Source organism: Perissodus microlepis, chromosome 12 (assembly GCF_051167445.1).
Source record: "Perissodus microlepis isolate ML-2025 ecotype Zambia chromosome 12, ASM5116744v1, whole genome shotgun sequence".
Classification (NCBI taxonomy): Eukaryota; Metazoa; Chordata; class Actinopteri; order Cichliformes; family Cichlidae; genus Perissodus; species Perissodus microlepis.
In genome coordinates, this window is record NC_140472.1 from 35,084,112 (window position 1) to 35,099,368 (window position 15,257).

The following is a 15,257-nucleotide window of genomic DNA, read 5'->3' on the forward strand; positions in this document are numbered from 1 at the left end:
GTGAAGCTCAGAGGCAGCCAATTAAAATCCTTACAGCCAAACGGAGGGGGGATAAAACAAAGTTGCCAATTAAAAAGCAGCCCCGAATCACTGAGTCAAAATAAATAGCTGCTACACTTCACTGGCTCAGGTCCTAAAGTAACTGAAAGCAGGGCTGCAACACTGAGTTTAATTGCCTCTAAAGGTTATAATGACAGATTATAATGCAGTGATAAAGTCTGCAGTTTAATGCAGGTAACATCTCCATTAGTCTGAATCCAGTCCAAGCAGGCCTGTAAAACACAGCAGACCAACATGGAAAACGTATGTGCCTATCATCCACCGCTTTATAATAAATATGAATAAATGCTGCCTCTCAGCAGCTCAGAGAGAGACACTTATTTTGAAATGATCATCAGTGTAAAATGAACAGTAGAGCCAATAAAAGCCAACTATGTAATCCAGCCCCCACAATGATTTATGCTTTAAACTGAGTATACGATGCAACAAGAAGTAGGTATGAAGTTGGCTTTGAATACCTGTAGTTAGATCTCAGACCTTCTTTTTGCAATGGTCTGTGTTTGCATTGATGAAGCAGTGAAATGAAATGATGGCCACGCAAATAACCTTGTCTTTATATATTTAATTTACCTGAGTGGACACAAAGAGATGTCAAAACCAATTTGTGCTACTGAAAGTGAAAGCATATAAAGAGTTTCTTTCATTTTCGACACTTTAGTCTCTGAAATGTTTCTGAAGCTTTCCGTGTGTAGTTCAAATACTGCTTCACTGTTATTATGTATTATATTGATATTTTCCCCCGTTGATACCTTTTAGCTACAACCATGAACTCAGTCTTCAATTTCTTTTGTACTCTCTATGCGCCAGTGTCTTTTTAATTATTTTCTTTTCGTTCTTATTTTCTATGCATTTAGTTCTATTTATGATTGCACATTAACTGAATTTTAAGGGAAAATGATGGCATATTAAACAGAATAGAAAGATATATTAGCTCTGCCACATTTAAAAGGCATGAAAGTCTTTTATTCCAGCATGGTATGTATTAAATTGTTATCAAGAAAGTTTAAATCTCAGTCAATTCACAATCACGAATCAGGTTAAAGAAGAAGTCGTCACCGTTTCCGAGAAGTCACTGAAGGCAGCATTGCCTAGCAACGGTGCCGTTTAGTTTCTCGCGCCGGGCACCGGCTATCCGCGGAAACTTTAGCTAACTTTCTGTGAGACACAATGCCCAGAAAGACGGAGAGAAAAAGCAGCGACAAACGAGATGGAAACAAGAAGACACCGAAAAAGGAAAACTCCGAGTTTCCTGCAGAGAAAAGCGGGTCTGGGGACAAAGAGAAGGACCTCTACCTGACACAGATAGCGTATTTAACCGACGAGCTGGAGCGGTGAGCCGTTTAAGTTTACCGTAATGTTTAAAGTGATTGTGTGTACAGTACAAAGCACTTTGTAATGATATCTTAAGTATGTTTTATTTGCTAACTCGATCTAATGTTGCATTAGCATAATGGAGGCTGAATTTACAAAGCTTCATTGAAATGAACTGATTTTACAAGCTACGGTGAGACGCTTCATTCTTTGGTGCGCTCAGATAACAATGATCCCAGGGTTCCTTCATGAGGGGGTTTGAAAAGTGTGTTAATGCAGGTTCACATGAACAAAATACAACAAAACATTTACTACACGCTTCTTTCACATGCCATGTACTAGGATTTACTTATGAAAGTGACTATTTTCATTTTTTTCTATCCAACATATTCACAAGTTTCTTCTCTTTTTAAGTGTCATCACAGCAGAGCATCGTCTCTAACATCCTCCTCTCCCACACTAGCTCTCCGTGGTCTTCCTGTTTTCTTCCTTGCAGCTCCTTCTTTAACATCCTCTGTCCAGTTTATATACCAACCCTCTGCACACGTCCAAACCATAAATCAGTATTTATACTGCATGAGAAAAATGCTAAAGGGAGACACTTGTAAGATTGTTTACCAAACCAGCGTCATTAGTCAGAGAGTTTATTTGGAACAAGAAGCATCCCCGCATTCGCTTGTCTTTGTTGTATCTTCCCTTGGATACAGGGGGGTTGAAATGCCCCAATTTTTACTGGTACTATCTGGCTATTCAACTAAGGACAATAATGTTTTATTTTTCATCCCAAAATACCCCGTCTTGGGTGGGGATGGAAGCAAATTCTCTTAAAATGCCATTAAACTTGTACTTATACTCTGCACAGCCAAAACAATTAAAGAAAGAAACAAATAATCCCATAGTCCGAAATATGATTGAAGTTTGGTTTACAATAAAAGAAATGATGAATATTAAGAATAATCTCTCAGTTTAGTTCTATTTGGGGGAATGCTTTATTTGTACCAGGAAATTTGGACACAGGGTTCCAGGGTTGGGCAGAAAAAGGTGTTAGGAAAGTGGGTGATCTTTTTTGTGATGGAATAATGGTCTCATTTGAGGATTTAGTTTCAAAAGTATTTACAGATTAGAAGCTTCATTTCTTCCATGCAAAATCAGTCTCTCAACGTTCCCCAGTTAAGTAAGTTAGAGGAGTTAATGGTGGAAAAAGGTGGTAATAAAGGCTTAATTTCAATTTCAACATTCTATAACTGGATTGTCTCTGCCTCTCCAGAAACATCAGCTTCTAAGTTAGAAGCTTGGAGAAAGGACCTAAATATTAATATTTCTGAGGAGACATGGAAGCCAATTTGCTTAAAATCACAAAAACAATCAATTAATAGTAACCTAAAGTTATTACAATATAATTGGATCATGCAAACATATGTAACACTGGTGAAATTGAACAAATATAATAACAGAATTCCAGATACATGTTTTAAATGTGGAGAAGCCTGTGGAACATTTTTCCACTGTATATGGCAGAATTGTCCGTGCGTTTTGGCAGGAGGTGATGAACAAAATAAACCAAATTTTGAATACAAAGATTGCTTTAGATGTAGAAATGTTGCTATTACATGTGTATTCTAAAAATCTTAAACTAAGAGCCCATCAAATTGAGTTTATGGATTATTGTACATTACAAGCAAAACGTATGATTGCAATAAATTGGAAAAAATCAGAGCCTCCTGCTATTGGTGCTTGGATAAATCCTTTGGCACAGTGTATGGCAATGGAAAGGATAACGTATTTTCTCAAAGACAAGTTAACATATTTTGATGAGATTTGGAAGCCATTTAAAAACTTTATAAAAGAAGTAAACATCGGACAACTCCTGCAGGAGTGTGGATGAGGGGAAAATTGTTTAGTACGTGCTAGCTATTTCTATTGTCTATTTTTAAAAAAAAAAAAGTTTTCTCTTTCTTTTTTGTTTCCTTCAATATTTATAAATGTCACATATTGTACGAATGTATAAATATTCTGTGTGTTTTTTATTTGATGTAGTTTTGGAAGAGAGCAGGGTGGGAGGTGAGGGGGGGTTCCTATTACTGCAGCATATTACTGGGAAAACAAACCTTTGTATGCTGTTGCAAAAAGCAATAAAAATTTATTAAAAAAAAGAAAGAAAGTAAATTGTAGTGTGAGACTCATGTTTCTCACACTGCTTTGTGGTGACTTTGAAACTAACCAAGGTTCAAAAAAAATATTAAAGTATTTCAGGCAAGTTGATTGTCTTGTGTCAGTAATTTTAGGTGCTTACTGTCAGAATTTTCTCAAAAGAAAAAAAAAATCAAGTGTTGAAGGTGTCTATTTGTTTTTCAAGTATTGGAAACTTGCTTTTTCTAAAAAAAAAAAAAAAAAAAAAGTTCATTTGGATTTGGTACATGTCACACTGGGTTTTCCAGCTTAAAACATTCAACGTCAAAAACATTCATCTGATTTGGCCTGTTTTAAAGATATTTTGTATTTGAGAAGCTGGAAATAAAATATCACTCTCACACCTGCAAAACTGTGGTTTCTACAGGCCTCGAGACCTTCACATATTTATTTGTTTCAGGCATCCATCGGTCTGAGTTAGCTTGAGGTCACTCCTCAGACAGTGCATGCTCTGCTCGAGCTGTAGAGCTGCTTCAAATCCAGAAAAGGCCAGATCCAGTTTATAAATCGTTGAAGCTGTCATCCTTAACCCCTCAGATATCAGCTGAAATGTGATGACCTTGTGAGACAGAGGAAAGACTTGCTGACTCAGCGCAGCACAGTGGAGCAGGAGAACAAAGACACGATCGCGTACCTGAAGCGTTCCCTGTTGGAGAAGGAGGACGAGGTGGGCGAGCTGTCGCAGCGGCTGCAGAACCAGCTGCAGGCTTCAGATCAGGAAAGAGACGCCCTGCAGCTGCGGCACAGCCGGGAGAGGCAGGAGCTTCAGAACCGCATCGATGAGCTTATCAAAGAAAACACAGCACTTGGTAAAAGTTCAGCTCTTAGCATGTAGCCCATTAGAGTTTACCACAGGGTATCCACATAAACATCAAAGTGATGGTAGGGATTAGATTTTTTTAAAATAATAATAAGGATTTTTTTTTAAATAAAAGATGAAATTTCTGGATCTTCCTCCCTTTTCAGTTCAGTTCATTTTTATTTCAAACATATGCTTTCACAATCATTACAAAATATCACTCCATTCTTTTGTTTGAAAGTTTTACGTGTAACTAATTTTAATGGAATCTGGTCAAATGACTGGTATGAGTTCAGTTTATACCGAGACATATTTTTCTCAATAATCAATTATTTGAATAAATAAACCTTTGATTTTATACATTTCAGATGGATTTTACTCCAAAGTATTTGTTCATATTTATGAGGGCGGTGTGTGTCCCTGTCTGTGTAGCATTAATAAAGCACTGTGGGGGAATCTTAATGATTACATTATTTGGAATCACGTGATATTTTGACGATAAATTAAATATGTCTTTGCATTTCAGGAGAATATATATTTTCCATTTAACTTTCTGAAGCCTGTTCTTAAACAGTTTAATGTTGTATCATACCATGAAGTGTCGGCCTCAAGAATTTTCTTATTTGATTTTATTTTCTAGCTGCTAATCAGTATTCAGACTTATTTTGTATTTGCAGATGTTAAATGTGGGAATTCAAAAGTTTTCCTTCCAATTCAAGCCTTTTTGTTTTGTCTCAAATATAGAAATTAATAATACTAAAAAAAAAAGCTTTTACTTTTGGAAAGGCTGAAAAGAACTGACAGTGATTTGCTGGAAGAGGCCTCGATCAGCCTCTCCCTGCCAAAGATGTTAAAAGGAGCTCAGCTTTATAGTATTCCTATATTTATAGTATTCCTATATTTATAGTATTCCTTGAAAATCCAGCCCAGATTTCTTTTGGATGCAAGTGTTTCCAGCAGGAACCATTAAACTTTCAGTAGGTTTATTTCAGCAAAGACTGGCTTCAGGGAATGATTTAAACTCTCCTCTTCTCTCCTCCAGCAGAGAGGTTTGCAAGCCTGGAGGCGTTTCAGGGGCAAAAGGAGGAGATGATGTCCAGCTTAGAGTCTCTGGAGAAGCAGCTGGCGAGTCAAAAGGAAGAGCACAAAGATGACATTCACAGCCTGGAGATGAAAGCACTGCTGGAAAAGAGGAGGTGGAATCCACTTTAGTACATAAAAATCACAGCACAGACTCTTTCCATTACCCGGGTCGAGTCCACTCGTAGAAAGTAGTTTAAGTTCAGACTGTAAACAAATCCGTGTCATCGCAGCAACTCGCAGCTTGTCTTCAGGACGACATGTTAATCCTGCCTCTGTAGCACTAATGTTTTTTCCTTTATGTGATCCTCGTCCCACCAAGGGTCGTGTTCCTTTGGAAAACAGTGAAAAGCTGAAGCTCTGAAACTGCAGGCATAAATTTAAGGGCATATAATAAGTTTTCTCTCTCCCCAACCAATCACAGCAGATGGCCCCGCCCCTCTCTGAGCCTGGTTCTGCCGTAGGTTTCTTCCTGTTAAAAGGGAGTTTTTCCTTCCCACTGTCGCCAAAGTGCTGCTCATAGGGGGTCATATGATTGTTGGGTTTTTCTCTGTATCTACTGTACAATATAAAGTGTCTTGAGGCGACTTTTGTTGTGATTTGGCGCTATATAAATAAAATTGAATTGAATTAAATATCTGGCTATATATGAGAACACTCACTTCCACGTTGCTGTTAACACCTTATCTACTGCACAGCAAATACACAAATATCGTCAGTGTCTCCTCACAAGGCTGCATACCTGAATTATCCACCTAAAATACCCTCTGACTTTACCTCCTTTGTCTTGTGTCCTGCCAAAGATTGGAGAGGGAGATGGAGTCTCAGGCTGCAGCCATGGCAGCAGCGGTGCAGCTCCTGGTGGACCAGAAAGTCCCAGAGACGACCAGGCTGGCGCTGCAGGAGAACGCGGAGGTGAAAGCTCGCGTGGGGCAGCTGTCGGAGCAGGTGCAGATCCTGATGGAGGAGAATGCCGCCCTGCGGGGCTGCAAGAGTCAGCTCAGCATGGATGTGGAAAACCTGGAAGAAATGCTCAGAGAGACGTCACGCACCAGCTGCGTCCGTAAGAAGGTAAGAGAAGGAATTCTAAATGTCTAAGTTTAACTTAATATTTTAAATGCAGTGTAACCACAGTTATGCTTCACTGTCCACTCAGATTACAGTGGCTTCAAATAATCCACGTTTTATTTAGTTAAATCAAGGTTACTGAAAAGTGGACCAGCACTAGACAGTGTGCTCCCACTGCCAGTCCCTTTCATCGTGTTTAACGCCAACGTCTTCTTAACGTGACAAACAAGGGATTCACTCTAAATCCATATCCAACTCTCTCCATCAGGTGGTGGAGCAGCTCACAGAGAAGTGCCAGCAGCTGCAGGCGGAGCAGAAGGACTGCAGGCAGCGGCTCGAGCAGCTTCAGACCGAACACGCAGGAGCCCTGGGCAAGATGGAGGCGCTGAGGTCAAAGTTCACTCTGCCGTCCGTACAGATGAGTCACGTCTCACTCAGGTTCACGTTCACGTTAATGAAAGCAAAGCAGCAGGTGCAGTTATTACACATACGGGCTCTTATTCTCATTTGTGGTACGTTTATATGCAAGCAATAACTCCACAGTGAGATTCATCAATAATAAGTAATCAAATAAATCAATAACAACAGAGACACAAAAGAGACAGACAGGAAACATAAAAGCACTGAATCCTGTTACTGGTAGCAGCTGATGGCTGGATCATGATGATGAGGCCTCCCTGAACGAGACAAGAAAACACCCACAGTAGTTTATAGTTTATTCCTTTTTTACTTACGATTGCTGGAAAATTCATGTATTAATATTTAAAAATAGAAAAATATTTGTGCACTCATTTTTGTTTTACTTCAATACAAAGAAATAAACTAGTATTTTACATTAGTGCTGTCTGAGCTGAGTTCCTACACTTGCAGCAGAAATAAAGAAATTTGTATTCAGAGTGAAAATGAACCCGGGCCGTGCAGAGAGGTTTGAAGGGGCGGGGCTCAAAGTTAAAAAGGGAAGCGTTCAGCCTGGAACAACAACCCACATTCATCAAGAAACTAGCCTATGTTTTACCTGATGGGGACAATGTTGCTGCTGACAGTGCTGGAGGGCGGGGCTGGAGGGCGGGGCTGTGTGGATCTAAGACCGTAGACGGTAAAAAGTCCATTGGAGAGAATGTAGCTGATTAAACAGGTGAGATAATAATAAAATGCAAAGATTGGTGACAGTGCTTGGAATCATAAGGCAAAACACACACACGCGCACACACACACACACACACACACACACTCTCTCACTCTGTGTAAATATACTAAATATAAGCCCTCCATAAAGGGAGGGAAAGCCCTGTAAAAATAAATATGTTCCATAAAACAGTGACAGACCCACAGACCCATGACAGCCTTACCCAGTTAGTTAGCAGCTACTACTTGTGCAGTTAATAAAAGGACAGGTGATGGTTGTCACGCTGTTACTCACACAGCACGCTCATTTGTTTCAATTCGTCAGCTGCCACAACACAACTGACCAACGTGTACACAACAAGCTAATACTCCTGCGTGCTGTAGAGCTCGTTCCTGACTCGTGACCAGCGCGCTCTGCTGTCAAGGGCGATCATTGGTTAATGGTCATCATGTGACTGATGCAAGCCAGATCCTGTTATTTAGCAACACTGTGATTAATAGTTAAATGTTACTGTGAGGGGCACAGGCAGGACTCCACACACACACACACACACTAAAAAATGCCTCTAGAAAAGAGCACTTGTGGCTCCCATCAAGCAGGTACTCAAACAGGTGCCTGATATGAACATTAAATGCTCATTACTCACTGCTCTGCTCTGCTACTTTTCTTATCAGCAAGGTCGCATTCTTCTCAGGCAGACACAGATCTCTGCACAATGAAGCCTTGTTCATCACTGCAGACAAAGAAAGCGACGTTTGCAGCGGTCCCAGCTGCTGTCATCAGTGACTCGGCGTGCTCGCCTCCTTTTTTTCCACCTCAGTTGCTCCTCTGTGTTTCCAAGCCAAGAGCTCAAAAAATCCCTCTTTCACACATGCAGAGAAGAGACGCTGCAAGATAAGAGCAGCCTTGACCTGACGTGTTAACCACGGCCACACAAAACAGTGTCTGTGAAATATCGTACATTTAACTCCATAAATTATTATTTGTACATAGAAACACGACAGGAAACGTGTTCATTCAAAATGAATAATTCTTTACATGCAAAACTAGAGAAGTGTGTTTTAGTTTAAAGGCTCAGATTCAGGCAGAAAACAGAAAGTTGTGCATCAGTTTGGAGGCTTGACTGCAAGTACTCACTGATATTGTTCATTATTTATTATTATTAGTTAAACATGTCAGGGTGAGCCTGTTATCATTATCATTTCTGCCATATATGCACTGTTCAGGACAAACCTGTTTGAAAGAGGCAACCAATCAGAAGAAAGGTGGCTTAAATGCAGAGGATGAAGTGAAGAAGAGTAAGGATTGTTTTGAAGTTGAAAAATAAATTATATGGAGTAGAAAGTGATCTTTTCCTTAAAGGGGAGAAATTGTTTCACTTTGAGGAAAAGCTGAAGAGTCTCCTGTGATCTCACCCTGGGTCAGCACACCTGAATCACATGATTAGGTCATTACCAGGCCTCTGGAGAACTTCAAGACAGGTTGAGGAGGTCATTTAGCCATTTAGATCAGCTGTGTTGGATCAAGGACACATCTAAAACACATTCCCACTCCTGCTCTGAACTATGATGGCAGGTAACTCAGGGTGGCATAACATTTGCTCAGGGGGCATCCGGATTTGAACCGGAGACCTCTTGATCTGCAGTCAAATGCTCTACCACTGAGCTATGCCCCCCTCTGCTTGTGGTTTCAGGCAGAATCAGGCCTCTCTGTCTGAACAGTGCAGTAAAAACAGAGCTCAGGTCAGTCAGCTGGAGGCGGAGCTTCAACAGGAGAGGAGGAGGAGGAGCAGGATGAAGAACATCATTCAGGAAGCAGCTGTTGCTCTCAGACAAGCACTGATGGTAAGATGACAGCGCTGACTCTGGAACGTGTGCAGATGACAGGTGTCGTACTTTCTGACCCGACTGCTCGATTTTAGAAAAGTGAGCTTCAGTGAAACTGACATCATTTCAAAGTAAAAGTCTGAAACCTTCAGCTAACACAGAACACACGAGGTATTCGCCTCATTAACGTTTTATGTTTTAGAATACAGAAATGAAAAAAGGAGATTTATGACAAGGTGGAATTTATCTGTAAAACACAAAGTTGTTGCAAGAAAGCTGAATTCATTTTATTTCTCTGTCGATGACGATGGTTCAATGCTCCAGTGAAGAAGGTGAGGTCTTTATCTCAGCCAATCAGACTGTTTCAGTCTTGTTTTCACCTGCAGGAGGACTCAGAGGTGGACCAGTGGAAGCAGCTGATGCAGAGGATGCTGGTGCTTTTAAGCAGAGACGGATTTGCCAGCTCCGCTGCTGACAGCGGCAAAGTGAACGAGCTGCAGACGCCTGACTCTGCAGCAGCCCGGTAATAAAATCAGTGCTCGCTAAGATGGTCTGCAAATACCTGACAGGTCGACGACTAACAGAAATCCTGCATCTTTATCGTCTGTGTAGAACAAGAAGTCTGGATCCAGATTGGAGTTTCCAGTTCCAGCTGGCCCGCTACAGGCCGGGAGATCTGGGTTTTGTGCCTCGCCCCGCGCTGAAACACAAAAACGTGCTCCCCAGGATGGAAGCTGGCTCCAGCAGGTTTGTGAGGACCTCAGAGCTCAGCTTCAGGGTCTGCAGGGGGATGTCTGATCACAGCTACAGCTGCATTTATTATATGATATAGCTGTTTACAACTAACATTTAAACTCTCCATTCCTTCATCAGTTTAGATATCAGATAGACAACATCCTCCTATTTAAGTAGTTCAGTTCATAGACTGTATGTGAAAGAGGGACAGAGCCTCATTGTTTGTGTTGTAGCCTTCGCTGTGTTAAAGCAATGAGAGGTTGTTGTGCTGAGTTATCTTCTCCCCACAGCAAACTGCATCCATAAACTGTAGAACAAACAGAAACATGTAATCTGAGTATCACACTGATAAATATTAAAGAAAAGCAGATTGTTCCAAACGGCACAACCATGGAGGCGTAGCAGGGCGACTGGTGTCAGCATCCACCTGTCAGTGAAGCCTTAGCAGCAACAAAATAAACTAGTTATTAAAAACATGTTTTAAATGCTGTAAAGTTGAGACCGACTCAGTGATGGAGAGAGGTGGCCACTAAAGCAGTTTGACATTGCTGCTCTGGAGGTTTCCCTTTTTTAGCTTTAAGTGTTTTATGTCACCTGACTTTCTTCTTCTTCTGTTTTTTTCTTATATCCAGGAAACCGTCGAGTCTGAAGGCGGACAGCTCTGTGAAGCTCACCGATTCAGCTGTGACCTCCAAACAGACCAAACTCAAGTGACAGTAACAAAACTCATCTCCTAAAAACTGTCGATTATGTTGCAGTTCAGTCTGACATCGACTGAGACTCCTGTGAGCTCAGCCTGTTACAGTAAAGGTGACGCCTCTGTAACAAACTAATAATGTTCCTGCTGTGATGAAAACAGCTTGTCTGTTATTGTGCAGTGAAACAGGAAACATGTTATAAATGTTGTTTATCACAGTCTTCATAATTCTGCTTGGCTGTTGTTACAGAATGTTGAAAATTCCTTTACTGAGTGAAGATCAGCACTTTGGGTTCTGGGAAGCTGCAGCACACACTCCTCAGCATTTCATAGATTTGCATATTGAGACAATAGATGAAAGTACCAACGATCAATTCTACAGCAGAGAGACTGAAGGGCACACTGAGCCCCCCACAGGGGGCGTCTGGAATTGAACCAGAGACCTCTTGATCTGCAGTCAAATGCTCTGCCACTGAGCTACACCCCCATGTGGTGGAATTTAATCATCGGCTGCACAGCATGTGACACAAAATCTAAATTTAAAAAAAATAAAGTGGCAGAATCAGAATATATACATAATATATATATATTATATATATATATATATTATATATATATATATTAATAAGTGTTATAAAGTTATATAGTGTAGTATTAAGTGGACTCAGCCCTGAAAAATAAAGGCATGAGACCATGTATGAGACCATGTGTCCTTGGGGAGTAGAAAGCTGCAGACTCTTGTGTAGATACACTGAAAAAAAGGGATTGGCCAGCTCTTGGATTTACGTAAGCATCTTGCGTGTATTTAACACAAGTGCCTCATGCTTTAAAGTTAAGTGTAACTATATAGTGTAGAAACTACATGATATGCAGAGAGGCTCGATTAAATTGTTCAAGTCAATAACTTACAGTTATTTCTTTCAGTGTAAGAGGGGACCATCTCTAGTGGAGATGGTCTCTAGTGGGACCATCTCTAGTGGAGATGGTCCCACTAGAGACCATCTCTCTAGTGGGACCATCTCTAGTGGAAAGTTACTGAAACACTGTTGTTTAGACTAGAATGAGAGAGCTTCTGTAATAAAACTGTCAGGGGCTCGTCACCATTTTGAGATCCGCGGCAGCGTGTCGTGCAGGACGCATCTCCCTCCTAGAAGTAATAAAGTGTTAAATGTTCTACTGAGCAGTGTTTTGTCTTCCGGACGCCTCTGAGGAATCAAAAGAACTCGGTGAAGTGTTGATATTAACAATTGCTAGGACAATGTCAGCTGTTTGATAAAAAATGGAACAGTAAATTCACAGTAAAGTTTCTTCAAAGACAAAATATTCATAATTATGACAGAATGGTTACATGGCATGGTTCTAATTTAGTTATTTTATATACACTGGATAGAGCACTCGAAATTTATGAAATGGCCTATTCTACCTCAAGTTAATGAAACACACTTTCAAGTTATAAACAAAATGAATCCTGTGGCAGAATTTCTAAAAAGGAGATTTGGCTTTGAGCTGGATCAGTGTTCTACGGAAGAGGATTAGGGCCACTGGGGCACATCTTTTTTTCTTCTTTTCCAGAATTCTGAGAAAAAAGTGTGTGAGAGCGTTTCAGTAATAATATCCCTTAAGGCACCTCATAAGGACCCATCGTGGTCCCAGATGCCTTTGCTGTTGTGGATGCTTTCTGCATATCAGGACGTCGACATGTGCTGCACAATGAGGGCGGTAGGGACAACAAAAACCAAAGGAAGTCCACTTGAGAGCCACCTTGTTAATTATTTTGCTACTTTTTTTCACCTGAGACTCAGGTTGTTTTTGTTCTTGGACCCATGATAAACTCATAACTGAATGAAACTGATGTCATAAGAAATTGAAGGTTAACAACCAATAAATAGTCAAGTGGTACCACATTTCCTTTTTTTTTTGTTGGGGGTGTTGAAATGTTTTATTTGTTTTTCCTTGTTTATATTCATTTTGATTGAACAAGACATTTACATAAAGACTTACTCTTACAGAGTTTGCTACTGCCAGTCTCCTCCCCAAAGCCAGTATGTCAGTGAGCGTGAATCTGAGTAACCCTGTGATAATTCTGAACTGGAAGGCCCTAGGTCAAAGATTTTTGATACAAGCCCTAGATTCAGATATTGTAGATATTATACTTGGGGCCAGCAGTATAGATCACTTTAATAAGGTAGCGGGACATATGTCCAGGTTACATCAGCATGTCTGATTTGCTGACAATAACTAATTGCGAAAATATTGAGACTAATTAAGTATGTTTATGTAGAGTGTTTATGTAGTTTCTTAAGTTAGAACCCTAACTTCAGTTCAGAAGTGAGGCTTAAGGTGAGGAGGAAGAGGATGAGATGAAGATGCTTCTGTCAACTCGATGAAGAAGATGAGAAAGAAAAAAGTAGAAAGCGATAATGAAAATGTAAATATAAAAAATTATTTTAAACATTTAAGTAAGTTGATTAATTTCATTCTTGATTTTTTTTTTTTTTTGATAGTGATGTGGAAGACCAGAGATGATGTGTGTGTGCGTCCAGAGTCATTAGGGTGCCGACCAGGAAACTCTGTCTAAGCTGCCTGGAGGGATGCATGTGGCATTTGACACACTGTGTAAATAAAAGTGCAATATGATTGAGTGCTGTGTGGGTCCATGGTGTGTCACAATCTGAAGCCCGTATTTCTTAATTAAGTTCTTTTCGTATTATTTTTGAAACAACAGGAAAGTGATTTTAAAAGATTCTTTCAGTCACTACCACGAACGCTGCACGCGCTTGCGTCATGGTCATGAGACACTCGCAAACAAAATCATGGTTTAGTAACACTGTGTGCTTAAAAGTAACAGTAATCTAATTGCTTTTTATGCAATAGTAATCCGTTACTTTAATTGTTACTTGTAAAAATTGATCGGTTTATGCGTTACTGCCCATCAGGAAGGAAAAAGCTTTTATTTGTATAAAAGCTTTCAGTGATCCATGAACAGTGTTGGGAAGGTTACTTTTAAAATGTATTCCATTACAGATTACAGAATACATGCCCTAAAATGTATTCTGTAATGTATTCCGTTACGTTACTCAATGACAGTAACGTATTCTGAATACTTTGGATTACTTAACATATTATCATGCATTTTACAACTACGTGAATGTCCTATTGCTGTGTGATTTATTACTATTACTGAAGGTCCGCGACTCCGAACTGTAGTAAAGGGACCTCTGGCTAATACGTTGGTTCCGTGTCGGGCTCGTAGCCGAAAACTAGCTTTACTTTGTTGTGTGGGTCAACTCTGCTTGCGAGAGACCGAGAGAGGCGTTGAAAGGCTGCTGCAACGGAACTTATTGTTTCGGAGGAAAACACGAACAAAGCGTACAGTCGAGTTTTAATAGCTTACTTACAGCTGGGCTTGTCAAGCACTCTTCTTGGCTGCAGCTCCCGTTTCTGCTCGTTGACAACTCGTACTTTTCGACTCTCCTTTTTCTCCCTCCTCGCGCTCACAGACACATAACGGGTATGGCGGTCCATTCTCCCTGCAGCACGGACTACACTGCCCATGATGCTACATTCTGCATTCTGCCTATTAGCTTAGCACAACAACAACAACAAAAAGGCGCTCTCTCACCCAGGAAACACGCAGAGCGAGAGCGTCACCCTGTAACCATGGCAACCGCAACGCTGCCGCCTGGGTAGCTGTCAAACAAAACCGAAACAGTCCTGAGCCGCGACAATATGAAACAGGAAAGTACCGCCATGTAATCCATTTATTTCAACAAAGTAACTGTATTCTAAATACCACCTTTTTAAACGGTAACTGTAACGGAATACAGTTACTCATATTTTGTATTTTAAATACGTAACGGCGGTACATGTGTTCCGTTACTCCCCAACACTGTCCATGAATGAAACTGTGTCTGAGAATAATTCTGTTTGTTTTATGGATGATTTTAGTTTTAAGTTTACAGACAGTACGAGAGATCAAACCCAGGCAGCTGCAGGTCTCTGCTCACTGCACATGATAACTGTTTAGAGTGAATACAAGTAATTAAACAGTACATATTACGTATTTATACTCTGCAACGCACACACACTCACTCACCTGGAGAAAGGGAATACATATGCAAGGATGCTCTTCATCGACTACAGCTCGGCATTTAACACCATCATCCCCTCAAAACTTGCCACGAAGCTCGTCGACCTTGGGCTGGGAACACCAATCTGCAGATGGATTCTACACTTCCTCACAAACAGGCCCCAGGTGGTGATAGTTGGTAAGCACACCTCCTCATCACTCATCCTAAACACAGGTACGCCACAGGGTTGTGTGCTTAGCCCCCTCCTATATTCCCTGTTCACACACGACTGTGT

The 15,257-nt window shown here is 40.6% G+C and overlaps 1 protein-coding gene, 1 long non-coding RNA gene and 2 other non-coding genes across 4 annotated transcripts; 1 reads left to right on the plus strand and 3 right to left on the minus strand.

Annotated features, from left to right (window-relative positions):
• The first annotated feature begins 1,168 nt into the window (after positions 1–1,168).
• LOC146376762 (cilia- and flagella-associated protein 157-like) lies at positions 1,169–11,444 on the plus strand. The gene is made up of 9 exons (XM_084945611.1): positions 1,169–1,391; positions 4,099–4,370; positions 5,403–5,556; positions 6,244–6,511; positions 6,777–6,898; positions 9,328–9,478; positions 9,847–9,983; positions 10,073–10,207; positions 10,828–11,444. Exons 1-9 carry the CDS (start codon positions 1,228–1,230, stop codon positions 10,907–10,909), a joined length of 1,485 nt encoding a protein of 494 aa, XP_084801737.1. The 5' UTR covers positions 1,169–1,227; the 3' UTR covers positions 10,910–11,444.
• LOC146376763 (uncharacterized) lies at positions 7,303–14,563 on the minus strand. Its single transcript, XR_014801793.1, has 3 exons — positions 14,291–14,563; positions 8,868–10,502; positions 7,303–8,521 (listed from the first exon to the last, which is right to left on the minus strand). It is a non-coding gene; the product is annotated as an uncharacterized LOC146376763 (long non-coding RNA).
• Positions 9,238–9,309, minus strand: trnac-gca (transfer RNA cysteine (anticodon GCA)). The gene has a single exon. It is a non-coding gene; the product is annotated as a tRNA-Cys (tRNA).
• On the minus strand, positions 11,308–11,379 carry trnac-gca (transfer RNA cysteine (anticodon GCA)). Its single transcript has one exon. It is a non-coding gene; the product is annotated as a tRNA-Cys (tRNA).
• Positions 14,564–15,257: the final 694 nt, after the last annotated feature.

Excerpts from the sequence above, each read along its gene's own strand:
- LOC146376762 (XM_084945611.1), top strand. The coding sequence starts at position 1,228 with ATGCCCAGAAAGACGGAGAGAAAAAGCAGCGACAAACGAGATGGAAAC. Across the intron at positions 5,557-6,243 it reads GCACTGCTGGAAAAGAGGAG|ATTGGAGAGGGAGATGGAGT; the intron begins GTGGAATCCACT and ends GTCCTGCCAAAG. Across the intron at positions 6,899-9,327 it reads GGCAAGATGGAGGCGCTGAG|GCAGAATCAGGCCTCTCTGT; the intron begins GTCAAAGTTCAC and ends TTGTGGTTTCAG.